Source organism: Chamaea fasciata, unplaced genomic scaffold (assembly GCF_029207755.1).
Source record: "Chamaea fasciata isolate MVZ Bird 193981 ecotype frontalis unplaced genomic scaffold, bChaFas1.0.hap1 SCAF_9, whole genome shotgun sequence".
Classification (NCBI taxonomy): domain Eukaryota; kingdom Metazoa; phylum Chordata; class Aves; order Passeriformes; family Sylviidae; genus Chamaea; species Chamaea fasciata.
The window spans coordinates 29,967,399-29,991,036 of NW_027094094.1; the positions used below are offsets into that span (position 1 = coordinate 29,967,399).

Sequence of the window (23,638 nt, forward strand, 5' to 3'; positions counted from 1 at the left end):
GGCTGCGCCGACCGGCACACCCTTCCGGGCAGGGCGAAGGAGGCTCCCCCGCGCTCCTCCGTTCCCCACAGACACCGCCCCCGCCCCCTTCTGCCCTCAGGGCGGGCGGCGCGCGCGGCGCCCGTTGCCCCGGCGACGCGGCCCCGAAGTCTCGCGAGGCGGCGCCCGGCTCTCGCGGGCAGGGCGGAAGCGGCCGCCGTGTTTACAGCCCGCGCCGCGGCCGGGACGCGCCGGGCCGGGCCGGGGGCACCGGCCAGCGCCCCTCGCCCATGTGCCCGCAGCCCCCGCTGCCCATGGAAGTGATGGAGGGGCCCCTCAACCTGGTAAGCGCGGGGAGTGGAGGGGCAGCGGGGGCGCCTAGGGTCAGCCGGTGCCACCGCCGCACCGACAGCGGGGAGAGGGTGACACCCCTCGGCTCCTACCCCCGGGGAACCGGTGGGAGAGGCGCGACCTGAGCAGGAAAAGGAGCTGCTGGCGCCCTTCTTTCCGCCCAGACACCTGTTCAGGTCTCGTGTCTCCCCGGCCGGCCGGGAGCGGGGCCCAGAGGCCGTCCCGGGCAGGGAGGCAGCGATGGGGTGCGCTCGCCGCGGCCCCGCGGGGACAGCGCTGCCCCGCGGCCGGGGGGACACCCAGGGGTGCCCGTCGTGCTTGGACTGCAGGGGCGTGTGGGGACATCGCGCCGCGAAAGCGAGGGACAGGAGAAGTTCAGGAAGGAAGCGTCTAGAGGAAGACACAGGCCATATCCGTGAGAGTTTCAAGAGTTTTAGGGGCTTGTCAGGGCCTAGCACTGGCTAAGGGCCTCCTTTAATTTCAGGAGGTGAGATGCTTTAAAACCTTAAATCAGTAATTGCTCTGCCTGAACTAAATTTCTAAGGAAGCTGAGCTGAAACACAGATGGGCTAAAAAATGCTTCTTCACAAAAGCTAATCAGATGTTAAACAGTCTAAATTGGCAGGTCTCTGTCCCATAGACAAGATCCAGGTCAGGAAGAGTTAATCCTCTCCTGCCTTGTGGGTTTTACCAAAGTTGTATCTCGGCTGTGTGGTGATACACAGAGCATTCCCTTAGAAAACAAGCTTTGGTCCAGCAGTGCAGTTAGCCAGAGGCAGCGCACTGGGAGTGTTCCAGTATTACAGAGTATCCCAGCTGTATTACTTCCAGGAATGGGTTTGATCCAGGAATTGTTTAGACATTGCCATGCAAACCTCAGAGACTCGTGTCGGTTTATGTTTTAATCAAAGCTTATTTAGGCCAGGATGGTGTCAGACCTGACAAATCCTCGCCTATAAGGTCAGTCAGGTATTTCTGGATTTCTCTCCCTAGTTTCAGAAAGACTTCTGCAACTGTAATTGCAGACCACCTATGGAATTAGGGCTGACAGTGTAGTAGGAAGACGGTCCATTTATATCTGTAGGTTCTGCAATGGTGCAGAACCACTCTGGGCATGTCAGCATCATACTGTCTCACTTCTTACTCTGTCTACTGAAAGACTAATTGAAATAAAGAACAGCAGGAATAGGAAAGCTCTTGTAACCTGTTGATGTCATGGGGTTAAAATCAGGCAAACTTACAACATGATGATACAGGAGGGCTAAACTGTAGCTATTTCACAGACATTGTAAAAACCTTTTTAAAAAGTAGATCTAATTGTTCTGGGGTAGGGCAAATTAGGGAGGAAACCTCCAAAGGGTTCCATCTAGAAAGCAGATTCAAGCAGCCTCTCCCCCTACTGGTTTGGGAAAAGATTTCCTTGGAGAAAAGTGGAAAGAACCTGTTTATTTAACAAGCAAAGTATTCACGAGCGTAAAAGATGAATAATATTAAACCACGGAACCTCTCACTGTTCTGAAGAGATGGCAAATTCAGACAGTCCCTGTCGTGGGGTGCAGCTCTGCTCACTCCGTCTCTTCTCAACCCCTCCTGTGCTGGAATGCAGCGTCCGGCCCCGGGGGCACACCGGTGGGAGCTCCCAGGGCTCTTCTGGGTTTTCTGTCCAGAGCAGGCTGAACAGTTCCCAGAAAAAGAACAGCCACAGTCTGGGGAACATCTCTGCCCCAGCTAGCTAAAACAACAAAACTAACTAACTACAAAGCAAAGGAGAGCCCTCTCCCAGTGTCTGGGCTGCAGACCCCACAGTCCATGAGCAGGAATGCGTAGGAGCAAGTGCAGGTTCTGAAAACAAACTCCGCGCTTCTTTCCCCCCTCCTCCCTCTCAGAGCCAGTCTTAAAGGTGCAGAACTGAATATCCAGCATCAACAGAACAGACTGCTGGGGATACAAGCATCATAAAGTCACCCTAGGACACTAGTGCCTAAGATTCTAAAGAGAAAATTGTGATAGTATATTCACTAGTGAATGTCTGAAAGTAGCAACTTTTTTGGCAATATCACCAGTCAGTAATATTTCTTACTGAGACCAGTTAGAAGGGTTGTAGGAGTGACAGGACTGACTAAAGCCTGGTTTATGACCACAAGAGGAGTGTGCAGTTACCATGCCTGTCTAGCTCCAAGGCTGACAGTAAGATCAGGACACTTCTGTGTAATGGATGATACAGGAAAGAGAGCTGCTTTACATGCTTTCATACACAGAATTATGAATTTGCCTGTGAATATGTTCCTACTGCCTGAGAGTGTCCTGAAATACAAAAACTTTTCTTGAAACTGCTGTGCAGTATAGTCATGGATCATCACATACAGAAAGGTGACACATCCACTCAGGTTGTGCCAAGCACCCTGAGAACTCCTCATGATAAGAGGGCTGAATGGCATGGCACCATGGTTAGAGCATGCCTACAAGGACATGAACAGGAAGAAGTACAGTTTTGCAAAGCTCTTCTGTTCACGGCCCCTCTCTGCTGTGGAGCTTCAGATTGACAACGACGTTTGGGGAAGGTGCCAACCGCCAAAATAAGAATGTTCATTTAAGTTTTTGATACTATCTACTGTTACCCTGTTGCACTCTTGTTTCCCATGAATTTCTTCTCTTACCTAAATCTAGGTGCTGTGAATTGGAAAAGCACAACTTTTCCCAAAGATGCCAATGAGGAAAATAAAGCTACTAAAAAACAAGGAAAACCAACCAAAGCCACCAAATCACCCAACTCCTAAACTGCAAAGTGATTTTGGATACAGTAATCATTAGTCTTATTTAACTGCTATCAATGGCTTCAATACAAGATATTTTCCCTCTTCCAGTATGTCACAGCTTGACAATTTTCACAAAACTGATTTTTCATCAGTTAAGGCTTTTCATTGGAATTTACCACAGTACTTGCATCTTGCCTTGTGTTGTAAAAATTGTCCATTAATTGCAGATTGGAGCATCTAGTCTTAGTTACTGGAAAGCATGGATAATGTCCTGATTTTGCTGGCCAGTTGATCTGACCACAAAAAAGCCAACAAACAAAAAACCACACCCTACCCCTTACCCTTTAATGCCATATCTTAGATTCTCCTGGCTTCAATTATGCTCTTTTTATGAAATTTCTGAAAGATACATTTCCCTAAAATAATGTCTTTATGGAACCGAGTCTTCTTTCACCACCCAAATAAAATTTTTAGGTTATGCTGTGGAACTTAAAACCAGCATGAACTAAGTGCAGTCCCTGCACCAGCAGGCAGCCATGTAGCAGGTCCCTAGCCTAGCTGATTGCTTATTTCTCACATAATCCAGACCCAAAAACATCTCAACACTCTTTTTACAAATTAAAACTTCCGCTGTAAAAGCGTGAAGATAAGTCTTCTGTGGGCACTGCATGTTTTTGCAGAGCATCTTGAGAGCTTCTCTGTGCTGCTCGCTGTAGGGGCAATTCCTACTGCCATCTGATTTAGGCAAAGAATTTTGATCTCACATCCAGCCATAATTTTACCCCTTAGGTGTACGAACAAAAATTACAAATTAAGAAGCACAGCCACACACTGCTGACCATCAAAAGCTTGGAAGTAACACAGTAAAAGTGAGGCAAATAGTATTGACCTCTGGAAGAGACTAGAAAGTGCTCCTTAAACAGAGTTTGACACTCAGGACTTGATAATTCTGCAGATTCTGCTTTAACAGCTCGGTAGTGTCCTGTAGCTAAGGAGCCATACCACCTCTCCCTTGTATTCTTCTTGCAAGGTACTAGTATTTGTGTGGTGTATAATACAAAACAGTCCAAAACCTGGGGAATATCCATCACCTCTAAGTTTCCTGAAGCCTAAAGGACCCAGCTCGAAGAGCTGCTGTTTTAGGGAGAACCAGAAAGCACAGACCAGCAGCTGGAGCGGGAATAGCGCAAAATGCGTATTCCAAGAATCTCATCTATCAAAAGCTTTTAATATTAGTGCTGCTGGCTGTTGGCAGCAACTCTTCCACTGCAAGCCAATCAATGGTTTACTTTAACAAAGTGTTTCAAAGTGAGGTAATGCTACGTCCACACAAAGGCAAATAACAAGCAGAATAAATATGCAATATGGAAGCGTAGGAGGAAAAAATAGAAAACATCTATGAAATTTCACTAGAGAATTTAAACCACACCTGCTAATGTGCTTGAGACTTAATGCCAGCCTGCACTTCCATTATTTTCATTGGAAAACCAGGAATATCATGTTAATCCACAGAAACATCCACAGAACCCCATTTGTTTTGTTTGATTTTTTTTTCAATCTTAACCTGACAGCTGCTGTACCTGATCTTCCAGTGTAGAACGAAACCAAAAAAAGGCAGTTGTGCTCAATTCTGAACTCAAATTAGAGAGAAAAACTTGTAACAAGAGGGGAAGTATCACTAGATACACATGCCTAACACAAAACCTGTTTTTACCACAGTGGTGGGAGAACAGAGAGCTGTGAATCCGCAGAGGCAGCAGCAAATCTGAGTAAAGTGACTGGAGGCGCCTCAGATGCTCTGCTGAAGAGCCAGATCAGTAAGAGCCACCTTGGAAAAGCTCAACAACTTTGTGTGCAGGCACGTAACTGCTGTAAAAGCTCAACGCAAAACTGCTCCTTGTGGCACACAAAACAACTTGCAGTAGCTCCCAGTCGAGAGCACAATTAGCTAAGTGATGGGTGGGTGACAGGCATTTCCTCACTGTACCTGAGCTGTTTGGGTTCCTACCAGCAGTGCCTTCCTGCTGTGTCACACTGCCATTACATGCCTGTCATCAAGCCGCAGAGTTCAGCTCTGAGTAAGCATGACCCACAGTTCAGAGACCCAAATGAAGCCATCTCAGAGAAGCCTGGTGAGACAGACTGAAGGCACAGCTGAAGCCTTTCTGCCTCACTTGTTTTGAAATTGTTGCTCTTGGAGGCTTGTTTACTGGACAATTTGTTGTAATGGTTCAGATGCTCCTATTGAGAGGCAGCTCATTTGCTGTGACAACTTGAGCCTTGTGGTTTAGGGCTACATACAGAAGCCCAGACTGGTTTTGATTATCAGGGCAATGGAACATCTCTCACTTAGCTTGTAACCTCCACTTAGCAAGACTTGTGTACCAGCTGTGACACATTATATTTAGGGACAGGAAGAACATTGCAAAAGCAGCTGAGAACTGTAGGCACACAGAATGCCCTGGGGAGGTGGAGGAGTCACCATCCCTGGATAAGGAAAGACCAGACATGACCCTCAGTGCCATGGTTGAGCTGACAGAGTGGTGTTCAGTCACAGGCTGAACTCCATCTCACTGTCTTTTCCAACCTAATTCATTCTGTGAGTCTGAAAATGGCTCTGAAGAACAAGTTGAAGCATTTAGTGCTTTTATCCTGCTAAATGGATGAAAAGGAACAGAATGAGGTTGATTTGACTATGCAGTAGGTAAAGGGATCCCACACCTTAATGAGGGTGCAGGTGATCAGGGAAAGGGCTGCAGCTCTGCCTGGATGGGGTTTTGAAGGCTCCACCTAACCCGAGCAGTATGAATGCAAGTTGGGTTCGTTCCAGACCCTTTTAATTGCATTTGCATGGTGAGCAACTCAGACTAACCGTTTTATCTGAAACTTGGAATAGGTTGGGAACACACAGGTAGTCAATTAGACCTAGTCATCCAATTAATGGGGGTTGCCTAAACAACTGGTTGGTTGTCTGCCCATATATTTGAAGTCTAATACTATTGCTTACACGCAAGTTGAACTTCAGCATCTTTACAATTCAGTACAAAGTGAGTGAGGAGTCTGTATTGTCAGCATTCACTGTCTCATGATAGTGTCACATACTTGTTTTGCTCTATAGGAACACTAACCTATAATTTACACAGTTGAGTCATTGTTCTGTCAAGCTTGCTAAATACAGGCTTTCCAAAACAGAAAATTGAGCTAACATGTGACTAGTGGTCTTGGTTGAACAGCCACAATGGGTTCTGCCATTTTTTGGTTGATCTTTAGTCATCTTTCTCTACAGAATAGAAGTATTTAAAAATTGGGGCTTGCTTCTCCTGGTAAAGCTACACTTCTGCAATTTCTTTAGTTTTACTGCAAATATATTCTCATTATTTAGCATAAGTTACAGTACAACTTTTTATTACTTTTACTTTTATTGCAGCTGCCAGTAAATACAAGCATTTTCCATAGTCACTCTGATCAAGGTTGCACTTTTTAAAATAAATGGATGGCCGTAGTTTATTCTTGGACCTCTCAGATCAAGTTTTGCACTTGTATGCTCTCTTCATTACATGTTTTCACTGCATATGAGGACACACACATTCAAACCTTTCTAAATTCACTAATTCCTGGTAAGAATGGGTTTGAAAGAGGCTTCTGTAGGTGTAGCCTCTCACAGAGTGTGTGTGGGGGGAGGACCTTGGTGCACCACCTCGTCCCACCCTTTGTGGCCTGCTGCTGTAAACACCCACATGGAAAACACTTAGCACTCTTCTGGATAACAGAGGCAATGCAGTGTGCAGTTTGACTGTTCAAAATAGAAACCAGACCTAGATCCTGAAGGAAACAAATCCTAAAATAGATCCTCATCTCTCAAAAAAACCCTTCCTCCTTGTTTTCAGCAGTAAGAGAGCACAGGTATCAATCTTTCCTGGCAAGAATAACTGGCATGCACAGTCCATAACATAAAATAGATGATAGCAGCATCAAACAGTGGTTTCACATCAAACATTTACAAACAGAAACTTGTTTGCAGTTAAACTTTCATCAGGCCCCATCATTTTAGCAGCTGGGTTTTCCCTGCCTTTGTCATTTTAAATAAAGCACTGTAATCTGTGCTCCATAATCACATTAAAATACCTCATTTTCTGCTGAATTCTTTGTCATGTACAATGAAGGCTGTAAGTTTAACCTCTTGTGCAAGGTTTAGTCCAGTGAAGAGCTGTTCCCATGAGTGGAACAGAAAAAAAACAAAACTGTCTCAGCTGCAGGAGCACTGTTACAAGGGACTGCTCTTAGGAGAGGGTAGCAGGCCTACTCTGTTGGAAAATGAGTAGTACTACATCTACCTTTTAAAAATACTGTTGAATCAAACAGGTTTTTTTCCTGTTGTGCTCCTATCCACAGTGCTAGCCATCAACTGGAGTTGTATGGGAAGAGCAGCAGCTCTCCCTCCTCACCCCCACAGCCTAAGCCAGGATCATACTGTGGTAGTCCTTTAAGCTGTAACAGGATGCTGCTGTGTCTAGAAAGAAAACATTATTTTTTCCTTTGAGGGAACAGTAATAGATCTGGGCCTTATGGCCTTATGGCTTCATTTCTCACAGCCTGCAGTCACAACATTATCTAGTCTATAGTGGGAAAAAAACAAAAAAAAACAGCAAAGAAGTGGAGTGTTAAATTTTGGTTAAAGAAAGGTGGAGGTAAAGAGGAGACTCTCATTGCTGTTCTAGAGGATTGTTTGATTAGGGTTTATGCTGCTGTTCAGAGATTACACAGGGAAGGATTTGGGCTAGTCAGGTGGAAAGATAAATAGGAACACTTCCCTGGAATAGTAGTATAAACTTACTAAAGCAAGTGTCATCCCTCAACATCTCAACTACGTTCAGAAAGCGTGTGGAAAAATGTCTGCCTTACCTTCTGCAGTTAGTCCAGGGTGCTTCAGGTCACACAGTAAGGCTTACACCAATCTCTTGAGTACCAAATAAATTGGAGCAAGGTGAGGAAACTGTTTAGCTTGGCCATCCTTCACTCACACCTGCTTCCTTTTACAAGAGTCAAGTTGTTACACCTGTCCATTTGCCTACTGGGAATTCCTGCTCCTCAGGATTGGGAGGGACATCTGAAAGTAGTTGTCAACCTGCTTCCCCTTTTAAATTCCATAGCTTGTGAATAAATTATAATTATTCTTACCCCCATCCTGTATTAATTTCCGGCACTGCAAGTGGAAGGGCACAGAGAAATCAGATCTATAAACCCACCACAGTCAAGCAGCAGGTGTTTGTGTAATCACAGCAGCAAGACCAAAGTCAAAGCAATCCTGCTTGAATCTGCTGGGAACCAGCACTGCAGCTCCAGAGCTGTTGTGTAAATACCTGCCTCTAGCATGACATCACACCAAGGATAAACCTGGGAGTAATCTTCTCCCCTGTGTGACAGAGGGCCAGTTCTTCCATTGCCAGTGTTCTGATGGGACACAGGCCACTCTGAGTTCAAAACAGATCTGCTAACAACGGTTGGAAGCTGCGTGGCTGAGTGTAACTGAGCACTGAGAATAAACCATCAGTGTAGACAAGACGTAGAAGCTCATCCATGATAATGGCTTCTACGTGAGCATCCAGATAGTTCTGGTGCAGCTTCATCGCTTCCTGCTAGGAAACAGCACCACTAATTTCTTCCAATTGCTTGTTGATAAATAATCTGCTGTGAAAGTGGGAGAAATTCCTTGATCCTTCCACAGTCAACAAATTGGATCAAACGCGGGCTAGAATAAATGAACAAGTATTTTCTTGTCAATCTGTCGGGATAATATAGGAAAAGAGGAATTCCTTGCCCGTGACTGACTGCAAAACAGCTGATTTTCTCACACAGGGCTGTGTTTAAAACTTTTTTTTTTTCTGGTGTGGCTCCTGTTGTTTCCATTGGAAAGTCTGTTGCATCAGAGTAAGATGGCCTGATATGTATATTTTGATGTAAGAGCAAGAAAGACATTGTGACCTTGTCATCAGAGGACCCTCGGTTTTGTTTTTGCCCACATCTATGGAGTGTTGTTTTCCTAATGTTATTCACAGTTCAGCCCAATTTCTTCAGACTCCCTTCAGCTTCACTGGAAGTTAATTGAGAATGGAAATAATTTAATTGCTCAATCGAATAAGAACTGAATGTCCTCAGATGTTCTGCATGTGCTTTAGTGATTTGAGTAAGATCATACTCCAGCAGTTTAAAACATACATGAATAATCTTTCAAAACAATAAGACTCAAATTCTTATTTGTAGAAACTAGTAAATGGAACTTGTCCCCTGACTTGTTGGATTGCTTTCTTAGCTCTTCTGTCTCTGGCTATTCTGTTTCCTCTTCCCCTGTTTGTTTGTTTTGTTTTGTTTTGTTTTGTTTTGTTTTTACTAGCCCATGCAGTTTACAGAGGCAGCTGTATCAATACTAATTTACTGAAAAATTGTTTTGCAAAGAACTAGCTCAGGTGTTTTCATGTCCCTGACATAGCTAATTTCTAATGGGACAAGCTGCCAGGAATAAATAAGGAGATTGCTCTGTCTGTGCTGATACTGTTTATTCATATCAATGGGAAAGAATTATATTTCTGGCATATGTCATTTGTAGGAGTGCATAGAAAAAGGCCATAAACCAGGTGATTTTCCAGTAGAAAAACACTTCCTCTTCTGAGAACCTCAGGGTAGAAGAAGTGGGAAATGCTTACAATGCTCTGAGGATTCAGTGAAGGTGAGGAAGAAGAATATAACAAAGAATACTACTTGTGAAGAAACAAGGAGTTGTGTTTTAGCTGTTTTAAGAACACACCATATTAGCAAATGAAATCAGTTTTAGGAAAGCCAAGTGTCTTCATGGAGTGAAGTAACTGCCAGGGATTGCTTGAGAACAGCTGCTGCCCAAACAGGTGTTTTCTGTACAAGCCATTCTCTTCTGTGGTGTCAGAGCTGCTAAGGTTCTGGGAGAAAACTGAACTTACTGCAGTACTGTAGGGCATAACTCCACTTGGCAGACAAAAAGGACAAACTGACCTGCCTTTTGGGACTTGTATTTTAAATGGATGTTAATATCAGTGCCATGTAAGTGTCAGTGCCTGATGTCTGTTTACTTCAGCTCAACGTGTAGTAAAGCAGTCCTGAACAGTGTAACTGACAGTCTCACCAGCTAGTGCTTGTAGCTTTTCCCATTGCACAGTTTGTCTTGGAACAAGGGCCATAAAATCCATGTCTTGTAGTAATGACAAAAAAGACTTGCTTCCATGAATGTTGCAGTGCTGGTTATGCAGTAGTTTCTCACTGAGCATATGCAAATACTTGCATCAAATGCTTGCTTTCAACAACAACCTTAGGCTGTGTTGGTGGTTTACATTAGTGGTTTACAAATACTAGTAATAGATTTAACTGCTGTTAAATGTTCCAGCAACAACATGACTTTGATACTTTTAACTATGGCTGTGCTGCTACCATTAATTGGTATAAGCTGCAGACAAAAATAAAAGCAAGTTATTCATCGAATAGGCAAAATGTCTTGGGCATGGGACAGCAGAAAGTGTCAAATCAGCTGTAAGATGTAACACAATTCAAGTATCTTGCATTCTGCCAGGTAAATTGGTCCAAAATACTTAAAACTTCTCATAACCTCTTTTGGCCTGTTCTTTTTACATGACTATGGTAAGTGCCTGCCTAGAAAGGAGATGTGCTTTCTGAGGAACAGCTTCAAAAGTGTTTTGCTGTGTACACACCAGTTTGCTGCATTAACAAACTTCAGTTCTTACCAGTACAGACTCCTGCAAGGTAGCATTAAAGAGGTCCAATTACAAAGCTTGGAAGGGAGTGAAGATCTGAGCCTAAAAGCCTGAGAATTGGAATCAGTTCAAGTTTTCCAGATGTACTGGTTACTTTTAAGACAGGTATAACTGTTTGTCCATTGACCCTGCTTGATGTAATGTTCTTTTTTTAATTTTAAGGCTCACCAGCAAAGCAGAAAAGCAGACCGCTTGTTGGCAGCAGGGAAATATGAAGAAGCAATTTCTTGTCACAAAAAAGCCGCTGGTGAGTAGGTTATTTCTCACATTTCAACGCTTCAAATCAGTTTCTAGATTTGCATACACCAGGCCTGTCTTGAGTTCAGGAAGTGTTTTGACAGCGTTCTCAGGCACACAGGATTCTTGGGGTGTCCTGCACAGGGCTGGGAGTTATGGTCCTTCTGGGTCCCTTCCAACTCAGCAGATTCTGTGATTCTGTGTAAGTAGACTGTCTTGCAAAATCTTTCTTTTTAAAATGTGAGTTTCCTATTTAGTCCAGATCAAGAACCCTTTTGAAAACTTCTTCTTTCATACGAGCAGCTGAAGTCAGACATTTCCAAAGTTGTTTAGACTGGGGGTGATTATCGCTGTGAAGGCAGTTCTTGACTGAAGGTGAAGCCAGCACCTTGTGGTATGCACAGACTGAGTTGTGCACCTGCTCTAAGCCAGTTTCACTTTATACTTTGTATTTTCTTTACTGCTTTCATAGGCGAGGTCCCAGTGCTTTCTCTGTTGGTAAAGGGCAAATGTTTGCTTACAAAACTTCCCTTTCCTACTGGCTGCATCAAGGCAGCTGAGAACAGGTGATGAGCTGCCCAGAACTCGAGCAAAAGAGCAGATTGCATCACAGACCTCGACACTGCAGGGACAGCCTCTCCTCTGTGCATTTACCTGCCCATTTGAATAGTCCTGCTTCATGTTTTGTGTTGGAGTCCCTCAGCTCTCTGACAGTGTGCAGCTACTTGGCAGAAGAAGAAAGGAGGTCTTAACTGGTGCCGCAAGTAGGACATTTTCAGTTGACAGGGCTTGTGTGGAGACAAAGTGGCTGCTCTGAACATGGTAACCTAGATACCAGGCGTTCTCTCTCCACTCAGAAATACTAGAAAACCCCATGACGTGAGAAACAAATAGTTTCCTTAGTATTTATGAGTTTCTTTAGTATTTATGACCACTCAGAGTGATGAGGGATTGCACTTACATTCTAAAATACATACTTCTTGTTTTCTTTCACTTGGTATACCGAGAGAAAACCCAATAATACACTGAATTTTTCTTGGTTTTCTTTGTCTGTTGGTTCTGTGCCACTGTCTTGCATAATTCCAAATTTGGTTGAGAATTCCTCATACGTTGTCATTTTCAGCATTAGTAAGATATGGTTGAAGTCTTTCTGGAAATTGCTGCTGTTCTAAAAACAAACTGGAGTGACCCAAGCCAACAGGATACCATGGGAAGGGTGTAGTGTCTATTACAAAGTCTCAGAGTAATTTTTTCAGACAGCGAAAAATTTCTGAAAAGCTGCAGGTGTTTCCAGCTGCTGTAACTTGGTAAATATTTTGCCTCTAGACTGTTGCTTTTATGTGGGGATTGAGCACACAGGTCCGAAGGCTTTTCTTAGCTTCTCTGGAAGTGTTCAGGTTTTCAGCCGTGCCGTGAGCGCTGATGGATGTTCTGTCCCACAGGGTACCTCACAGATGCCATGAAGCTGACCCAGTCGGAGCAGGTGAGAGCAGAACCAGCAGATGCCAGAACCAGCCACAGCCCCGCGGTTTGCCCACGTGTCCCTTGTGTCTGATCACACCCCTCCTGGGCATTAGCCTCTGCAGAGTTTTCTGAGCCTTTGGCAACTGCACCAGGAGTTTCACAAGTGTGGTAATACTGATCTTCCTAGAGAGTTTTTCCAAGTTTATGTGGAGCAAGGACAGGAGAAATATTAACCCATCTAAGGGGTCTCCAACTTTCTAGTCTGCCAGACGTCTTCAAGTAGGTGACAAAACTAGTGTCATGCTTATACTTTATCTGTGAGGCACGTAGTATTTTGCTGAGACCAAGAGCCAAGCATCTCATCTACAGTGTGTCGTTTTGGTTTAATGCATCCTGACTGGGGGATTTCTAGAACAACAGCCCTGGCATTTTTCTTATTCACTGCACGAGTTTATCTGTGAATGTAGCAGTGTAGTTTGCTCAGCACTTTTGTACCAGCAGGCTTTGAATTTAGCCAATATTATGAAATCAGATAACCCTCGGAGATCAGACATCTGTCTTTGCTCCAGTGGGTCATTCTTGTAGAAAAATGGTCTTTTTCCCAGGTGAGTTAATGACTGCTGGGCCACCTCCTTCATTAAATATGGCTGAATCATTTGGGACCATTCCTGGCCTTGGAGCAGTGTGCTGCCTCATTTTGGCTGTAATTGACGTGTCTCACAGAAACCGTCACAGAAGCATTAAAATTCTGCATTGTTTAGCCAGAGCGTGGCCGTGCATGGCAGATGAATCTCTTCCTTCTTGGTGTTGGTTGTAGGTCAGTTAAACTGTGGGTGCCTCTGCCCAGAGGTGTTGTAGGCTGGTGAGTGACTTACAAACAGAAAGATCAGTAGTTACGCTAAATTTGACATATCTGAATGTGTTGCACTGTACGAGCAGAGAGCACTTCCTGTTGGATTTAATGTCTGAATAACAAAAGCTCCCCCCCTCGGGCATGCAGCGATGCTGTTCATGTAAATATTTACACACATGTAATTCGATGTGTGTGAATGTTTGGGTGGGATTAGGGATCACCAAGTAAATTGTTTAACTTTGTTCTTACTCAGGCTCAGCTGTCACTGGAATTACAAAGGGATAGTCATATGAAACAGTTACTGCTCATCCAGGAGAGGTGGAAAAGGGCAAAGAGGGAGGAGAAGCTGAAGGCCCAGCAGAGTGCTGACAAGGAAGCAGCCGCACATCTTCAGACTTCTTACAAGCCGTCTGCTGAAGACTCTGAGGATCAAAACGTACTGGTTCCCGTTGCTCAGAAATACAGCTCCTCCACAGAGAAACATTCACAGGATGTTCGGGGTGTCTTTGACAGGGACCCAGACACGCTTTTATTTCTGCTTCAGAAAAAAAAGGAGCCAGTGGAAGCATGTATTGGGAGTAAAGCGCCAAAAGATGACAAAACAATAATAGAAGAGCAGGCAACCAAAATTGCAGATTTGAAGAAGCTCATAGAATCTCTTGTAGCTGAAAACGAGAGATTAAGGAGAGAGAATAAGCAGTTAAAAGCAGAAAGAGCTAGACTCCAAAAATCTCCAGTAGACAAGGAGCTGGATGTAGACACTGACTTCGTTGAGAAGTCAGAGCTCTGGGGTCTGCAGCAGCACTCGGAATCTGCTTCCTCAGCTGCAACTTGGCAGAAGTTTGCAACAACTGCTGGGAAGGCAAAGGACATTCCAATACCCAACCTTCCCCCCCTGGACATCCCGTCCCCCGAACTCCCGCTGCTGGAACTCTCCGACGACATACTGAAAGGACTGATGAACAGTTAAAAACCAGGAAAAGTGCTCCATGTAGTTACCCAAACTTGAGAAAAGGGAAAGCCGCCAGGACCATGGTGATCTGAGGGCAGAGACATTTACCACAATGCTACTGTCGGAGAAAAGGCATTGAGCAGCTTTGTTACTGTGAAATCCACATCATATCTGATTTACTTCATGGAAGTCAAAGGTACCATAGTTGGTATAAGACGGTGAGCTCTTTAGTCTTTTGCCCAATGTTTCAAACCAAACGACTGCCTGGAGAATGTTTCAAGTCACACAATCCTTCAGGGTTTTTAAGTATGCTATATGTAATAGTTATCTATAATGCCATAAATGATGGTGCAGAACCTAACTGTTATGGTTGCCAGTTGGCCGCCATGTCATATTGAAAAATGCTTTCTAGCATGAATTTAAACTGTGCATTTCATTATGCATAACTTTGTTAATTCAGATCCAGTGCAATTTATACACCTCCTAGATGGATTTATGTGCCACACTCTGTATTCCTGACTACGTTAACCTCAAGTCAGGAGAGATTTTAATTTTCATTCTATGAAGGAACCAACTTAACTCGTTCTGTTGATGAGGGTTTTTTTGGGGGGTTATCTGTTTACATAACTAATCAGGGTGCATTGAATCTAGCTATTGGTTTCTGTATAAAGTGACATGGTTTAAAATGAAAAATCTATACTTAAAGTAAAATACCCTTTTTGTTTTCAGTGATGCATGAATGGAAGTAATTCTAGCTGGCAGTATTTGATTGAAAAAGAAATTGTTTACAGCTTAACCTGATTCAAAAAGGATAGGAAAATAAAAACCAAGGTGTTTTGACACTGTGTGTTACATGTGTACAAATGTTGCCAAATATAAAGAACAGATCAGTACTTGTACTAAGCGTTAGGATACACCTACAGCTGAACTTCCATATTCATCATCCAGCAAATTCAAGAAAGCTGGGATGAATTCAGAGGGCCTTGCCCACCTGTGGAGTGACCGGGCTGACAGCCGGGTTCCAGCTCTGTGCATGTGCTGGGGCACGGCCCAGCAGGAGCGGCAGGAACAGTGCTGCGGGTGCTGGGTGTGAGCAGGGCTGTGCAGCCTCCTCACACCCTTCCCTTCCAGCATGGCTCAGCCCCTGCCCTGGAGCCCAGCTGGGGCCTTCCCAAGGGGTGTTCCAGTGTGGAGGGGAGGCGTTAATTACCCTCCGCTGTTGCTGATTACTGAAGTGTTCAGTATTGCAAGCTGTGCCACTCTAAGTTATTCTTGCGCTGTTAAAAGGTAAGCTTGCTTTCTAAGAGTGCGTTTTTCTTCCAGAATAGAGTTGGAAGGGCAGCGAGAACACCTTGCTGCTGTGCAAATTCTCCCCTTACCTCTGTATACCTGGCGCCTTCTGTGCTTGAAGGGGCGTTAGGGACTGGAGGTTAGAAAGTCTATAGAAACAGAGGTAAGACAAGTTCATTAGAGGAGGTGCCTTGTGCTGAACTGTAGCTGGAATCTGATCTTGCTGGGGAAATAAAGAAGTTACATTTCAGTTGGAGCAGTTTAACAAGTAGCCCCATCCAGCTGTGATGAGGTGACCTGTTCCAGGTCAGGCCCAGCTCACTGCTCCCGCCAAAGGGCAGGTCCCAGTCCCTGCTGGCCCCTGCCTGGCTGCCTGTTCCAGGTAACAAGGCAGAGCAGCGTGGTGTTTCTAGTCACGTGAGCAAAGCAAATAGCGTGTGCTCACAAGATGGAAATAAAATTATTTAAGCACCTACCTCATGCCACTGCTGGGATGGTAGCTCAGGGTTGATAACTACAAGACAGACATGGTGGTGTCTGCAAATGGCAGCTGAAGGAGCAGGAAGCAATTTTTAGGCCTGTTCAAGTCAGGGTTCTGCAGAGGTGGGAGCATGGGAATTGCAAGCTCTACCTGCTTGATTTTAAGACTAAACTGTCCCTTCATGTGTAGCTGCATAAACAAAACACCAGATCTGAAAGAAGCCGCTTCTCTTTGGGAAGGATGGCCAAGTAGGGGCAAAACTCCGTAGTGCCACTTTTGGAAGTGGTGGTAAAACTTCTCTCTTTCTTGCAATGCAATGTTTGTTTGTTCTTGCGGTCTGCCTACTCAACACATGACTGCTACTGAATCCCAGCTCCAGGCAGTGAGGCTGAGCACGGGCGTGTTCCGCTCTCGTGAGGGATGCTGAATTTTTTTAAGTCAGGAATTCTTCAGTCTGAACCCAGAGCTAAGCAATTACTCAGTGCGCTGGAAGAAAGGTAGGTTGTACCGAGAAAACTCACCACTAGAGGACAGGTTTTACAGATCCATAGCAATAAACCGAAGGAAATCCGTCTCCCGTGGGTGTCGGCCATTGGTTCGGGTCCCGTCCGTTAAAAGCCGTTTCACGTTACCGAAGCGCGGAGCGGGCTGTGGCCGGGCGCGGCTGGGCGCTGTCGGGCCGTGCCCGTGCCCGTGTCCGTGTCCGTGTCCGTGCCCGTGCCCGTGCCCGTGTCAATGTCCGTGTCCGTGTCCGTGCCCGTGCCCGTGCCCGTGCCCGTGCCCGTGTCCGTGTCCGTGCCCGTGCCCGCGCGGGTCTCGCCGCACGGCTCGTGGCCTCGGTGCCCGGGCCTCCAGAGGGTCGGGAACGGGCGTGGTGCGGGAATGCGCAACGCGACCCAGGTTCAGCACCAACGACCAAGCGGGAAGTGACCGGTGGTCGCACGGCGTGTCACCAGAGCCGGGCACGGCGCACGGAAACATTCCCAGGGGAGGGCAGGCTGGGCCGCATTGTTTTATAAGGGACAGAAGTGAAGAATCCTCTGGTCCATTATTTCGAAGTGTCTCACCAAGAACCAATTTTAAATACGCATCCAGACACTGACTTCTATTCACAGACTTTGCTTTAACCACAGAAACCACCCTTGTCTTGGCACACAGAAACACTGGCCCTGTGGAATATTGCCAACATATGCTGGGCCCAAAGAAACTGTAATTATCCAATCAGGCTGTATCACCACCGAAAAAGAAACCAAAGAAAGGCAACTGGGAAGCAGTGTGGAATCTCTTGAGAATAAAATGTGCAGACTTCACCACAACCAGTTGCTTCTTAAAACCAAAATACAGAAGTATCGGGTTTACATTTTGCTTTTATTAAGAGGGGGAAAAAGGATTTTGTGACTGCTTCCTCTGAGAGCATTTCCATGTTCAGGAACTCTGGTAGTGAACTCCTCCCTACTGTCCTCTCAGCAGCAGCTCTTCAGCCATCTGCAGTTCCTGGTGACTTCCTTTCAGTGACAGGAGCTACACCTCATCTAGACTCCCTTTCCCACAAAAGGTTGGATCTTTTGAGACCCCTTCCAACCTGACTCTGTATGTGGAGAAATGCAAATACAGCCACAGCAACTAGTAACATCATGACTCTTAAGGTGTGGTCTTTAAGGGACAGAAAAGGAAAAAGGAGTTTCATGGAGAGCAAAGTAGACAAAGAGCTGGGCTAAAAGGAGAGTAGAAAACAAAATCAAACTGTTCCAAAGCAATCAGAGCAGTGGTGTGGCTGCCACAAGCCAGGTACAGGCTGGACATTATTTGTCACACCTTCCTAGCTGAGTGTGAGGACTGTGAAGTACAACTGTATAAATAAAGTTCACTGTTCCTTAAAGAATCAAGAGCTATGGCCACCTTTTCCTCCACCTCCTTTCTCTCTCATGTTTGTTTTACCAGAAGTAACTTCAGCTTACTCAGGGTTTTTGTCTTGTAATCATTTGAAGTGTTCCCTCAAGCCCATTTGCTGCAGTACTTAAGGTATTATTGAGATCAAACAATATGAAATCCTTAGAGCTGTGAAAATAGAGGATTTCCTGCCTCAGAGCTACTCAACCCTACTCTCTATTTTCACTAAGGAAGCGCAGACCGAGGGACTGGAAAAAGAAACAGGCACCTGGGACAAGAATATATAGCCCTGGTATGGTTGGAAGGTACCGGAAATACTCACTTTGAAACTTAACAGCAAAAATCCCTCAGTCTACCACTTACCTTACAAAGGCCCGTGTTTAAAATGCAACTATTTGCACACAACACACCAGGTGAATCACGCCTTCAGTTAGCCGTGAGGCAAGATTTTCCTACCACCTATTTATAGATGGTGACTTCCTTTTCAAAACCGATGAGAAACAAATGCAAAAAGTACAGAGGTTCGTTTGTGTGTGCCGCTGACGCCACCGGGCGTTTGCTCCTTGGGCAGTTTCCTGGGCCACCCTGCTGGGATGGGAAGAAAAGAACGTGGTGGTGGCCACTGCGTGAGGACCCTCCGCAGCACCGTGTGCCCTGCTGCCGGCCGGGGCTCACGGGCCACGGCAGCCCCACGGCGGGGAGGAGACACCGTGCCCGGCCAACAAAGCACGGGGCGAAGCGTGGAAAGCAGGAGCACGGCGCACGGCCGACGTGGTTGGAGGCAGAGCTGGGGGTTAGGAGGGGAAAGCACAGCAAAGCCACACTCCAGGAATCTCAAGTGGGTGAGGCAGCTCATCCAGCACGGATGTGAGGGACAGCACAAACATCCTGCTCTGGAAAGCAGCAGAACAGGCAGGGGTAGCTGTGGAAGGAGGAAGGAAGGGAAATTCCCAGTTACGGGCACAGGGCAGGGAAGGCTGTCAGAAGGCTGTGAGAGCAGGAGAGGCCTTGACAGGATGTCACGGGAGAGGGTACAAACAAAATTACCACCTACCGAAAAGGTCAGAGAGCATGAGAATGTAATGCTGATCAGATGGGGGTTGGCCTACACGCACAGATCTGAGCAACTTGCACGAAGCTGGGGGAGTAGAATAAATAGATTGGCAAATGAGCCTGTTCTAAACCCCTATGTCTGACCTCCGTAACAGGGACCACCATTTCCCTGCCAGCAATTCCTGTTTCTGCTAAACCGTAAACACAGCAGCCATCTGTGCTGAAATACTTGAGGTCATCACAGCCCTGCTTCCTTCTTTGCTAAAAACTTACTCTTCATTAGGTAACTCTGCAGTTACAACAGGAAAGGAACTGCTGTGGCTATTTACTGTGCAGCAGTGCTGAGGATGGAGATGAGGATAAGGAGCTGGAAAGGAGGGAAAGGGGGGGTGGAGAGCAGGGCTCACAGTTCTGATGACTCTTGAATTGTGATCTTTCGAAGAACAGGAAAGGAAAAGGAGGAGTTTCATGGACACCTAAGCAGACAAAGACAACGAGGAAGGTGGCAATAGCTGACACACAGTATTTCATATCCTTGTTCTGGCAGCTGACAGCATTCCTGCACTCAAAACAGCTTCAGCTGATCTCACGGAATACTTCTGGCTGTATTAAAATAGTTGAGACTGTAGAGCAGAAAACCCCCCAAGAGTCTTTAGCAAAGAAAGATAGGAAAAACGTGCCCAGTAACACCTCAAGGAACATAGAAATGGTCAAGAAGGAAAAACTAACCTGGAAATAAAACACCTTCCCTGCCCTGGTGTCAGACACGAGCTGTGGACACCTCAGGTCATGCTCACAGCCACAAGCACCACGCCAGCCCCACTTCCTGCTCTCGTTTCCTGCAGGGGAGCAGGGAGCTCGGCTTCCTTGTGACCCAGCCAGAAAGCTTAAGATAACTGAGTAGGCAGAAGGTGCTATGCCAAGTACTTAAACCATTTTTTTGGTATCTTTTAGTAGTATTTGAAGTACCTGTGAACTTTAACAACTTGCGGCACTGTTCAGTCACTCTTCCAGTTCCCCCTAAGGAGGGAGGAACATCTTCAGCCTGACAGGCACATACCAGGGATCCCTGCCCAGATCTCTGAAGCACTCCAGGGTGGCAGGGGCAGCTGTCAGTGTGGCCCAAACTGCCACTGGCCCTGCCTAACATTTGATCATCAATCTAGGTATTTGTACAGTTTTAATAACTTAAACCACACTTCTTGTGAAGCTTTTCAAACTCACTCCAAAACCCAGAATTCCGCTCAACTGCTAACATTTATCATTACCAAATAAAAAGACCGAAAAAATGTATTTTTAAAAACATCCATTATTTTGTAGTATTACCTGAACTATCAAAGGCAGGTTGTTACAAAACTGGTACTCTCCAGAAAGGCCCTTCCCCTTCCCACAGCGCAAGTGCCGATTCCTAACGGGAAGGGGGAGAGTGGCAGAGGCTCCTGCCGGCGCCGCGCCCGCAGTCCCGCCTGCGGCCCGCAGAGGGCAGCACTGGCAGCAGCGGAACAAACAAACCCACACCGCCACGTCTGACAAAGTCATTTTAATGGAAAATGTAAAACCCCTTTCAACTTCAATGTACAAAGCATGTGTAACACTTGCACTTTTAACAAATTAAAGCAAGCCAATGTTTTAAAAAAATACATCATTGAATGTATATATGTATATATTTACATAGCATATTAAGTTTAATATTTAAGCTTTAAAAGTTCACATAAATTTTACCAAAATGAGACAATTTTTAAATAAATTACACCTTTTGAAAACGTTTAATTGTACACTGAATAGCTTCAATAAAATACTGAAGTGTCTGTATTTAATATCTACTTTATATACTTTATATTTTACAAAGTTTACAATTATTTGGCAGTAATTTTCAGATTATGACATGACTGCTGTGCGGACTCAGCAAGATCCCAAATGCAGGCAATAGCTGGTGTTTGTGTCCTACTCTCACAGTAACTGTCTCAATGTAGTGAAAAAGATCTGAATTATTTTAGCAAACTGTACAAGTCACATTTACATTTGATCAACAATATAGCATAGAATTTTGTCGTTTTTTCCAAAAATAAATACATCATCTTAAATCTTTGACATTTCACAAACTTCATGTACATTATAATACAGACAGCAGAACGCTGCTCAACTGTTTGCAAGTGGAACATGGAATCACAGTGGCTGTGATACAAAGCTCTACCGTCGCAGTGTCATTAACAGGTAAATACGATGACTGTGTTTTCTTGGCACTGATGGTTTGTGAAGCTTCAGTTAGTGTGTATAGCGTTCATAGATCAGGTGAAATAACCCCTGGGTGATGCTACCTCCACTAAGCAGAGTGTGCTCAGTTCTCATCCATGTCCTCCATTTCACCTTCGTGAATCTTCAAAGCTCTCACCATTTCTTTAACTGCATGATACAAGATATTTTTAACCTGCAAGAACATGGGACAGATTTTAGCAAGGCCTACGACCTGAGGAACTCTGCAAAGTTTAGGACTGAGCCCTAAGCTTAGTGGATGGAAAAAAGAAAGGCTTCATCAAGCCCGTGCAAAAAAGGAACAGCTTTTTACACATTTTAAAATGTAATGTGAAATAAAACCAGCAGCTCAAGGGAGAATCATTTACAGCCCTGGCATTCATGCTGCTGCTCATTGTTATTCTGTGTGAACAGCAGCAAGGAAGTAGCTCCACGCACTGCTCGGCATTTCAATGAGCCTGAGCACGCCCTGCCTTCCCAGCCGCTTCCAGAGCGGCATTCATTTCCTACCTGCAGTTTATCATCATAATTGATTTCTTCCTTTGACAGCCTCAGCTCCTGCGTTAAGTGAAATGACTGTACGAGATGTTCTGGAGACACAAAGTCTTCTGTTACTTGAACGCAGCTGTGAAAATTTTGCACCTATCCAAAATAACAAGAAGAGACTGATAATTAGTATTCGGGGTTATTCTTTGGCAGAGGTACCTGAGGAGAGAGTGGCTCTTGAGATCCCTGAACCACAGCCTTATCAGACTAACGGGCACCTTTAGAGGTAGAGAGCAATTACGTGTGTTTGACTTATCTAAGCTGGCTTCTGGCAAAAGGCACCCTTTGAACACTGCACAGCTGCCTGCGTGCCGGCGCTCCCTGCAGTCGGCTCTGGCATGAACTCCACACTGACGGGTCGTTCTTCCCTCTGCAGCTGCACGGGTGCCGCTGCTGCTGCTGCTGCCACAGCCTCCCTGGCAGTGCTCCGCTGAGCCACCTGGGAGCAGCCCTGCCCTGCAGGACCTGCCGCCTCTGGCCACGCACACGCACGCTGGAAGCTGGCGCGTTCATGGGAAAGGAACTGCCAGTGGAAAGACTTGAAAGAAACTATCATGAACAGAGAAAGGGGGAAAAAAGCACGTTCTTCTTTCTCTGAACATTTCTTCTTACTGGCATGAGATAACTACTGAGGAACAGACACCATCTCCTGCCACCCAGGTCATACCTGGAGGACAGGGGAAAGGAGAATTGCTTCCTTCTTGTGACCCAAGCACCAGCTCACTCCCTTCAGAAATACTTGTGGTTTTGTCCCTAAAACATTACACACTACACTGCAATTTGTAATTCAGCATGTCAAAACCCTCTTTTCCCCAAACCCCAGCAGCTCCTCACAGAAGCTGCGTAACATCAACGTGAATTCCCAAAACCTGGGGGTGGGGAGGCAGAGCCTCAGACATCCCAGGAAACACGCCATCCCACCCTGCTCAGAATCGACGGAGATCTGCGTATTTAAAGTGAAACCTAGAAATCCACAGTTTCTAAATGCATACTCTCAAATTTCCATTATGGTACTTGACATTCAAATAAACCACTGGGCTCTACACCGTTGAGGACACGGGACTTCATTTAAAAATAACTTTTCTTCAAAACACCTGCCCAAGGCTGCTTTTACACAGCAGCGCCCCCCTTACAGCTGAAATCCCAGCAGGCAACCCCCAGCTCGGCAGTCATGTTGCGCACAGGGGTTTTGGTGGCTCATCATCATCGAGGACAGAGCAGTGCAGGTCCCTCCTGAGAATTAATCAAACCAGAAGTAATTCTGGACACAAGGAGGGTTTGTTGATGCCACACAATTTGCAAACAGCGGAAGTCCAGGGGTGAGGCAGCAGCTGCAGAAGTGCCACCACGAGGCTCCCACCAGCACTCGGGAATTTTCTAGAGCTTGAGGTGAGGCTCCTCTGCGCTGTGCAGAGGCAGCTCCAGCCCCCTCCCCTCCCTCACAGGCTTCCCACACCGCTTTCAAGTCTCTACCTGCCCTTGGTTTCCTTGCCAGCCCATGCAAATCCCACACCACTCATTCACTTTCTCCTCACTAAGACAAGGTTTTACTGACTCCCTATCCCTCCACGGCAGAACAGGAAACACGTTTCCCTCAGACCTTTATTCTGCTGTGCCTTAAGCCTTCTTTTCCCCTCCCTTGCAGGGCCTGTCTTATCCGTGTGAAAGTTTGCAGGGACAGATTTTACCCAGCTGGTCTGGTACTTAGCATGGGAATGCCCCGCTGACAGCCCCCAG

General features: G+C 45.7%; 2 protein-coding genes and 1 long non-coding RNA gene across 5 annotated transcripts in view; 1 reads left to right on the top strand and 2 right to left on the bottom strand.

Annotated features, from left to right (window-relative positions):
- The window catches only part of LOC136294162 (uncharacterized), an 81,558-nt gene extending 73,535 nt beyond the window's left edge, over positions 1 to 8,023 (bottom strand). The window contains exon 1 of the long non-coding RNA XR_010722328.1: positions 7,989 to 8,023. This is a non-coding gene — a long non-coding RNA (uncharacterized lncRNA). The remainder of the gene's footprint in view (positions 1 to 7,988) is intronic.
- NRBF2 (nuclear receptor binding factor 2) lies at positions 190 to 15,230 on the top strand. Its single transcript, XM_066191688.1, has 4 exons — positions 190 to 323; positions 11,045 to 11,129; positions 12,562 to 12,602; positions 13,690 to 15,230. Exons 1-4 carry the CDS (start codon positions 270 to 272, stop codon positions 14,404 to 14,406), a joined length of 897 nt encoding a protein of 298 aa, XP_066047785.1. The 5' UTR covers positions 190 to 269; the 3' UTR covers positions 14,407 to 15,230.
- Positions 15,231 to 20,627: 5,397 nt separating this feature from the next.
- The window catches only part of JMJD1C (jumonji domain containing 1C), a 158,348-nt gene continuing 155,337 nt past the window's right edge, over positions 20,628 to 23,638 (bottom strand). For all 3 annotated transcript variants that reach the window (XM_066191689.1, XM_066191690.1, XM_066191691.1), the window contains 2 exons: positions 21,866 to 21,997; positions 20,628 to 21,530 (listed from right to left, as the gene is read on the bottom strand). In XM_066191689.1, coding sequence (XP_066047786.1) covers positions 21,441 to 21,530; positions 21,866 to 21,997 — 222 coding nt within the window. In that variant the 3' untranslated portion in view covers positions 20,628 to 21,440. The remainder of the gene's footprint in view (positions 21,531 to 21,865; positions 21,998 to 23,638) is intronic.